At 47.1% G+C, this 8,768-nt stretch overlaps 1 protein-coding gene across 3 annotated transcripts; it reads left to right on the plus strand.

Moving 5' to 3' along the window:
* The first annotated feature begins 552 nt into the window (after window positions 1–552).
* LOC118095725 (keratin, type I cytoskeletal 12-like) lies at window positions 553–8,473 on the plus strand. 3 transcript variants are annotated; one of them, XM_035136960.1, is made up of 9 exons: window positions 553–1,110; window positions 1,536–1,618; window positions 1,825–1,981; window positions 4,337–4,498; window positions 4,614–4,739; window positions 6,540–6,757; window positions 7,307–7,314; window positions 8,168–8,230; window positions 8,339–8,473. In XM_035136960.1, the coding sequence occupies exons 1-9, from the start codon at window positions 553–555 to the stop codon at window positions 8,434–8,436; spliced, it is 1,473 nt and encodes a 490-aa protein (XP_034992851.1). In that variant the 3' UTR covers window positions 8,437–8,473. The 3 variants fall into 3 exon arrangements, with proteins under 3 accessions (XP_034992851.1, XP_034992849.1, XP_034992850.1); XM_035136958.1 differs by lacking the exons at window positions 7,307–7,314; window positions 8,168–8,230 and adding an exon at window positions 7,083–7,135; XM_035136959.1 differs by lacking the exons at window positions 7,307–7,314; window positions 8,168–8,230 and having other exon boundaries at window positions 8,301–8,473.
* The last annotated feature ends 295 nt before the right edge of the window (window positions 8,474–8,768 follow it).

Here is an 8,768-nt window from a genome sequence, read left to right on the forward strand (position 1 = left end):
CTCCAGATGTTTTGGCCTACAACTCCCATGATCCCTAGCTAACAGGACCAGTGGTCGGGGAAGATGGGGATTGTAGTCCAAAACATCTGGAGGGCCGAAGTTTGGGGATGCCTGTGGTAGATGATAGATAGATGATAGATAGACAGATAGATATTCAAGTATGCTGAAGAAATGAAGGTAAATGGTTTTAGAAACTGGAGGGAGGCTTAATAAGTTAGAAGATATTTCCGGCCAGAGCTGCATCACATGGATCGTTTCGGAGTTTTGACTCCACTCCACCCAAATCCGCCCCTGTTAGCAGAACAAATACCCGGAGGGCGCTGCGTTTCCACACCAGCAGACAATTTGGGTTTGCACACATCATCCAGCTTGGCCAGGAGATAATTAAATGGGCAAAGAGATGAAAGTATGTTGCCTAAGGAGGTGTGGACTTCTGCAATCAAACACTCCCTTTGTTTTCATATATAAAGCCCGATCCTACATTGAGGCTGTTCTGCTTCGCTCTGCCAGCCCTGCAGCAGGTTCTGCCCAGCAAGGCCCTTCTCGTACGCCATGTCCCTCTCCATCCGGGCATCTTCGGGGCCTCGCCAGTTCTCCTCCCGGAGCGGATACGGAGGAGGTTCCCTTAGGCTGTCTAGCAGCAGCAGTGCAGGGAGCTTTGGAGGGGGGTTTGGCGGCGGGTCTCTGCTCAACTTTGGTAGCGGCGGTGGATATGGAGGAGGAGGAGGAGGATATGGAGGAGGCAGTGGGTTTGGTGGAGGCCTGGGTAGTGGATATGGTGGAGGGTTCGGTGGTGGATATGGTGGAGGGTTAGGAGGGGGCTACGGTGGAGGGTTAGGAGCTGGCTTTGGAGGTGGCTATGGGGCTGGAGGAGGAGGAGGAGGAGGAGAAAGCAGCCTTCTATCAGGTACTGAAAAGGAAACCATGCAGAACCTGAACGACCGCCTGGCTGCCTACCTGGACAGGGTGCGTTCGCTGGAAGAAGCCAACACTGAACTGGAACGCAGGATCCGCGAATGGTATGAGAAAAATGGCCCTGGGGCTGGTGGCCCAGGGACCGGCAGAGATTACAGTAGATACTACCCTGTGATTGAAGATCTCAGGAACAAGGTGAGCAAATCCCCCCACTCACCCCCAATGATGCCCTGCAAAGAGGGATTGTCGAGGCATTCTGGGAATTGTAGTTCTGTGATGGGTAGATAGGTCTCCTAACTTCTCTCAGTACCCTTAACTAAATACAGTTCCCAGGATTCTTTTGGGGGAACCCACGACTGCTTGAAGCGGTATGATGATAGGGCAGAGGGGGCCTATGCCATGTTCGTTAATTTCAGTGTGTCTGCCGTGAGTGAAACTTAGTTGGCTGCCATCCCAAGTTAGCTGCTGTGTGTGGTTTTCGCAGGCATGTTTTTTATTTCCATGTGCAGTTTTATCTGCATGTATTTATTTTAGAATTACTAGTGAAACGTCAGTACTAATGAACAAGCAATGGTCTGGGCAGAGCTGTATTCTCTAGAAACGTTCTTCTTGTTTCCCAGATCATCAACGCGACGATCGAAAATGCCCGGATTGTTCTTCAAATTGACAATGCAAGGCTGGCAGCTGATGATTTCAGGCTGAAGTAAGTAGACACCCCTTCCTTATGAAATATTCACCTCCCCGCTCCAAACCTATCATCTTCTTTAGCTACGTGATCTGTACCTACTCTCTTGCATTTGTAAATAGTAGTAAGGTAAGGTGCAGATCACATTGATCCAGCTACAGCAAGTCATTTGATACAATGCCGTTCGTTTAACAGAAAGAGCTCTGTGTCTAATTTCTTCTTAGATTCGAGAACGAAGTGGCACTTCGCCAGAGTGTTGAGGCCGACATTAACGGCCTCCGCAGAGTCCTAGATGAGCTGACTTTGACCAGGGCTGACTTGGAGATGCAGATAGAGAATCTGAACGAGGAGCTGGCATACCTCAAGAAGAACCATGAGGAAGTAGGCCATGTTGTACTTACATTATTTCAGTTTGTTTGTTTGTTTTCATTTTTTCAAGGGGAAGCCAGAGTCAGGTCTGCTTGCTGGATCTTGTTCTCCAACCCTTGCTTTAGGACAGATCCTCACCATGAATTTAAAGCATTTTCGATGTACATGGGTCTTCCCACAAAGACTTCTACAGTTCATTGAGGGTGCTGGAAAGGGTAGCTCTGTGAGGGGGGAAACTACAGTTCCCAGAATGCTTTATATTTTAAATGTGTGTTGGATATGCTACAAATGTATATTGTGGATCTGTCCATAGAGGCAGTTTTAGGGCTAAGGGTTGTCAATTACGTGTGTGTTGGGGCAAACACAGTTGAACTCTGGCATACTTGGATGCCACAAGGAATGTGCTTCTTCCTATCAGAAAGCTTCTTAAACCCCAAATGAGGGGTTCCCAAACTGTGGTCCATGGACCACGAGCAGTTCAAAAGTTTCACCCAGGTGTTCCTCAACATGTCTGTGATGAATGGCAGTAGCAGCCACTGTGAATGGCAGGCTCAGTGGCTGCTCTGTTGTTCTAAGAGGCCGGATGGACTGGAAATGACTGGGAGAGGGTACCTAAAAGGACCGGAGAGGATTGGCAGCCAGAAAGGCAGAGTGTCACCCATTGCATCAAATGCTCACATTGATTTCTAATTATATTTTTATTGCTGCTTTTATTTCATACATATCATATCTATGGAATTCATACACACACACACACACACACACACACACACACAGAGAGAGAGAGAGAGAGAGAGAGAGAGAGAGAGAGAGAGAGAGAGAGAGAGAGAGAGGTACCTCGGGTTACAGACGCTTCAGGTTACAGACTCTGCTAACCAAGAAATAGTACCTCAGGTTAAGAACTTTACCTCAGGATGAGAACAGAAATCGTGCGGCGGCAGCGCAGCGGCAGTGCAGCGGCAGGCCTCATTAGCTAAAGCGGTACCTCAGGTTAAGAACAGTTTCAGGTTAAGAACGGACCTCCAGAACCAGGGCCGTCTTACGTATGTTTGGCGCCCTGGCGCCGTGGTGCGACAGATTCCCTCCGGCACCCCCACTCCGCCCCGTTTCCCAGCGCGGCGGGCGCAGCGCAGCAGTGCGGCTGCCGGGGGCGCAGCTCCGCGGAGGGAGGGAGGGTGCAGCTGCATGGCGGGTGGGTGGGCGGGCGGGTGCAGCTGCGTGCCGCCTCTCTGGCGGGCGGGCGCCCTGGCGCCCTGTGCCACCGAGCCTGGCCGTAGGGCCGGCCCTGTCCAGAACAAATTAAGTTCTTAACCCGAGGTACCACTGTATATGGAATAAAAGAAGCATTCAAATGTTCAGTTTAAAAATTATACAGAATCAAGGACAAGTCATTCTAACTGCTATGGCAGGCAAAAAGATCGCGAATTGTTCCTCCAAGACCCTCAACCATTTAAAAGTGGTCCGGGGCAGGGGGAGTTTAGGAACCACTGCCCTGAATGATGTATTATTCTAGAATCTGAGTAGGCACAAACAATTTTCTTCTCGGTGAGTCTCCTGCATGGGAGGTCCAGAGGGTGGCAACACAAGAATGGGCCTTTTCCATGGTGGCTCCTCACTTCTGGAATGCTCCATAGCTGCCATGTTTTCGCTTTTCTTGCGAGGAAGCCTATTCAGCATAAGGGAAAATCCCTGTAAAAAAGGGATAACTTGGCAGCTATGGAATGCTCTCCAGAGGGAGGCTCACCTGGTGCCATCATTACTTACCTTTAGGTGCCGGGCAAAATCTTTTCATTTCTGCTAGGCCCTTCGCTTTTGATTATCTGTGGCCTCCTTCAGTGGGTCAGATGAATTAGTCCTGCCCTTTGAAAGTATAAATGAGTTATTAATTATTGGTGAAGAAAAGATGATGCTTTTAGAATAGAATATTTGAGTGATAATGATAAAATGTGTTAGAATAATTTAAGATATAAAATGGAAATTGCTTCATTGGAATTTTAAAATGGATCCAGTGAGGGGGAAATTGAGGAAGTCAACAATGTTAAGTAAAAAATGCAAGAATTGATATGTGTGGTTTTTTATGTTATGTTTTTGTTTTGTTTTTTTGCTTTTTGCTTTTGTTTTTGTGATTTTGTAATATTGGGAAATGAATAAAAATTATTTTTAAAAAATGAAAATATAAATGAGTTTTAGCTAGCCCTCGTGTTTCGTTTTTATGCGTGTGTTATTTATTTGTTGCTGTAAGTTGCTCTGAGCTACTTTTGTGTTTGCTTTAATAAAAGGGCTGGTGAACTGCTTTTTTTTTTTAAGTCTAGTAAGTTTAACAAATGAATAAAATAAAGACTGCTTGTTTCTATTTGGTCTTCTCAGGAGCTCCAAGGACTCCAGGGCAGTGCTGGGGGGCAAGTCAGTGTGGAGATGGATGCTGCTCCAGGGATTGACTTGACCAAACTCCTGAATGACATGAGAGCTCAGTATGAGGCAGTCGCTGAACAGCACCGGAAAGAAGCTGAAGCCTGGTTCAACGAAAAGGTGACCACCTTGGGAACAAAACCATTTGCTCAGGTCAAATGGGAAAAACTAGGGCTCGAAGGTGAGCTGCGTCCTTACTGTCCTTCTCCCCTCATTCCGGCATTTGATGTTTCAGAGCGGAGAGCTGAAGAGAGAGATCTCTTCAAACACCGAGCAGCTCCAGTCGGGAAAGAGCGAAATCACGGACCTGAGACGTACGTTGCAAAGCCTGGAGATCGAGCTGCAGTCGCAACTCGCTATGGTATGGGAATCCGCCCACTGGGGCCAGAGAACCTTTAATGTCTCTTATGTTTACGTTTTGCGGACATGACCTTTAAATCAGCACAATGGGGCACGGCAGAGAGAGGAGGCAGAGGCTGCAAATATGGGTGAATTCAGTAAACTTGTGGTAAGTTGACTCACTGGCAGTGACAGAAGCCAGGCCCAGCAGGAAAACATCAAGTGAGGTGTTGGCTCAAGCCTGACAGCATGGTGGATTAGTATTTTATCCACCCAGGCACCAGTCTCAATGGGGAGCTGGATTCTGTGGTTTAGCAAGCTGAAAAGGGGGTTGGTAGCTGCAGAAGCAGTCCATGGGGCAGAGTGGGGAAATGATGATACTGGCCTAGCTTAGAGCATTAATGTTAAGATTTTGGCAATACAGTGGTACCTTGGTTTAAGTACACAATTGGTTCCGGAAGTCTGTACTTAACCTGAAGCGTACTTAACCTGAAGCGAACTTTCCCATTGAAAGTAATAGAAAGTGAATTAATCCATTCCAGACGGTCCACGGAGTACTTAACCTGAAGCGTACTTAACCTGAAGCGAACTTTCCCATTGAAAGTAATGGAAAGTGGATTAATCCGTTCCAGACGGGTCTGCGGAGTACTTAAACTGAAAGTACTCAAACCGAAGCGTACTTAAACCGAGGTATGACTGTAGTTCTCACTTCTGCCCCAGTCAAAATTTAGATCAGCCTTCTCCAATCTGGTGCCCTCTTGATTTTTTTTTTAGACTCCAACTCCCATTTGCTCCAGCCACTGGGTTTGGTGAGGCATGATGTCTGGAGAGCCCCTGGTTGAGGAATACTGGGATTTGAACATAGGCCAGTTGTGGGGAGGGGCTGATTTGAACCAGAAGGCGGGTATAAATCGGGAAAATTAAATTAAAAACAAACAAAGGGAAACAGGAAGTAACGGCGAAAACCTTGGCACAGGACACGTGACCAGAGAGGAGTAAGAGTTGCTTAGTCACAGGCAGAGTGACCATGACTGAATGATATCTTACTATGAGCCAGTGAGGATCTGACAAGTACCCAAATCAACAGCTAGAAGTCCTACCATTTTTCAAGCTACCTGAGGGAAGGCATGGGGAAGAAATTTGGTTTGGTTTGCCTATTAACATGAACCTACCTAACTTGCCTTCCCTGAAACGATAAATTGTGTTCCAAAATTGCAACTCTTGCAGGACATGCATATTAAAGCGCATATATTTGTGGAAACGACGTGCAAATTGCACGCAAAAATGTATAAATCGGGGTGGGGAAAATGCACACAAAATGCCGACAAATTTTCACGAGGGCTTTTTGGGGATGAAAAACAAAATTGTCATGTGGTGTGGGAACGTAGCAAACTTAAGATATGAAAAATAAGGAAAACAGAGAGAAGACAGAGTGGTCCATCTCTATCTGAGAGCCAAACTGCACATTAAATGCAACTTTTCAAGACGTTTTCCTCACTGCCGGGTTCCTGACATGTGCATTTGGAGGTGGGCATTTTCAGCGGAGAGCAACAGGCAGGGAAGGGGGTTTGGCACCGTTTCCTGCCAGCTGTTTTTTCTCCCCTGTTGATCTTCCTTCCCGGAACTGGCTTTTCCCCCTTCAAAGGAGGCAACTGGGCCAGTTACATAGCTTTGTGAGTCATGTGTTACTGGGCCTGTGGGTCACTCTGTCTTTCATTCAAGAGTCATATGGGTGCCACTATCTGACAAAAGGTTATACAACCTACTTCTTCCGCTTCATTTCTGTGTATTGGGTAACACACCTCTCTTCCTTTCAATACAGAAAAAATCTCTTGAAGACACCCTAGGAGAGACCGAAGCAGGCTACTGTGCCCAGCTGGCACAAATGCAGCTTCAAATTGGAAACCTGGAATCCCAGCTTTTCCAGGTCCGAGCAGACATGGAGCGGCAAAATGTGGAATATCAGCATCTCCTGGATATCAAGACCCGTCTCGAGATGGAGATTGAGACTTACCGCCGACTGCTAGATGGCGAAATTGGGTAGGAAGGCCACCAAATTTACCTCTCTCCCTGCGGTGTCAGTTCTCTCACACTGAGACTGAGCATACAATGTACCTACATCAAGCACATTTGAAGCACATTTTCCTCCCTCAAGGAATTATGGGAGTTGTAGTTTTGAAGGGTTCCTGGGAACTGTAACCCTGTGAGGAGTCAACTACAGAACCCAAAATTATTTGAGAGGAAGAATGCGCCTCAAATTGTGCTTTCAAGGTATAGTGGGGGTGCACCCTGAGCTTGTTTTGTCTTTACTATGCCTGATTCTGACAAAAGGATGTGGCCTGACATTTCTACCATCTCTCCACAGGTCATTTGAAAGTGCTTCTGTGGCAAGTGTCAAGTCGGTGGATTCCTCTCGCGGTGAGCAAACATTAGGATTGCAGTTGCACAGCTGGGGCCTGCCAAAAATACATAACAATGCACTTGAGTTCAGGATTCCAGCCAGCCAGCCATGCCATGCCCTTTCCTAGGATACTCCATTCCATTCCCCTTTCTCACCCCCAGGTTTTCCATTTTCTCCTCAGCATTTAGTCAGCTCAGCAGACTGTTGCCACTAAACCTGCTCAGTCTTTACTGGGCTCGTGTAGGATATTCCCTCTTAGAGTTCCACCCAGCCCCATATAAAATCATTATTTATTTCATTTATGAATCGCCTTTTCTCCAGAAGGAGCCTGGGACTATGTGCAATAAATAAACAAGACAAACTGGTTATTTTGTACTTCTACAAGCCTGGGGATTGTCCCCCCCCCCCAGCTTACTGAGAGTGTTACCTCCCATTTGTTTGGAGCTACGGACGATCCTGCCAACCTAGCAGTTCGAAAGCACGTCAAAGTGCAAGTAGATAAATAGGTACCGCTACAGCGGGAAGGTAAACGACGTTTCCGTGCACTGCTCTGGTTTGCCAGAAGCGGCTTTGTCATGCTGGCCACATGACCTGGAAGCTGTATGCCGGCTCCCTCGGCCAATAACGCGAGATGAGTGCCGCAACCCCAGAGTCGGTCATGACTGGACCTAATGGTCAGGGGTCCCTTTACCTTTACAAAAGACCCACACCTGGAGTATGGGTTTGCTAATGGTATATAGAAGAAGCAGGAAACCACAAGCCCCAGGGGGCAACTATGGCTCTCTGGGACTCTCTGTCTGGCCCTCATCAGCCATGCCCTTCTTGTGGGTTTTTTGCCTAGCTGGAGCAAATCCCTTAACTGTGACTGTTGCTTTCGCTTGTCAGGATGGGAGATAAAGAGTGTGTGGGGGGGTATCAGTGTGTTCAGGAACTAGCCAACTGTACAAAGGCAAAATTTGTATTCATTGCTCTGTCCACTTCTCAGTTTACTTGCCGTCTTCTCAGTTTACTTACTGCCACCTGGAGGACAGAGCCTTTGTCTTTCCAAGCTCCTGTAGCACCCACAAGCATGCCTTGCCTCTTGGACTCATTTACTGACTCTTCCGGAGCAAGCACACTTTCATTTAAAGTATCCCGAGCTAAACCGAATGCTTGGCAAACGTGAAACGGGTCGTGTGAAAGTGAAACGGTTCGTGAAACTTCTGTTTTGTTTTACTTAGATCCAAACAAAACCAGGAAGATCAAAACCATCGTCGAAGAGGTAGTGGATGGCAAAGTGGTTTCATCCCAAGTTAAGGAAGTTGAAGAGAAGATATAAGCGAAAAGCTTCGATTCGTTCTGCAAACGTGCGCAATTACTAGGTTTACTTTTTCTCCAATCGTCGCTTTCCTCTCTTAAGTATGAAATGTTACAGAAGCAAAGATGCATTTGAAATTCTCTCTAGCCAAATGATTCAATAAAAACTCTGCCTCAGCTTGCAAGGTGGCTTATCTTACAAGTCAATCCAATGGGGCGGTTCCATCACAGGTTGTCTCATTGGGTGGGCTGTGGCTTGGGGTGGATGACATTGATCTAAGAAGGATATAGCAGGTGTGCCCACCTCCCATGCCCGCCCTGTCCTTGCATCTTCCTCTCCTGTTGTTCCCAGCC

This window comes from Zootoca vivipara, chromosome 13, assembly GCF_963506605.1.
Source record: "Zootoca vivipara chromosome 13, rZooViv1.1, whole genome shotgun sequence".
In the NCBI taxonomy this organism is placed as follows: Eukaryota; Metazoa; Chordata; class Lepidosauria; order Squamata; family Lacertidae; genus Zootoca; species Zootoca vivipara.

Coding starts and splice junctions, on each gene's coding strand:
- LOC118095725 (XM_035136960.1), top strand. CDS start 553: ATGTCCCTCTCCATCCGGGCATCTTCGGGGCCTCGCCAGTTCTCCTCC. Junction 1,619..1,824: donor GCTGATGATTTCAGGCTGAA/GTAAGTAGACAC, acceptor ATTTCTTCTTAG/ATTCGAGAACGAAGTGGCAC. Junction 8,231..8,338: donor TACTGACTCTTCCGGAGCAA/GCACACTTTCAT, acceptor TGTTTTACTTAG/ATCCAAACAAAACCAGGAAG.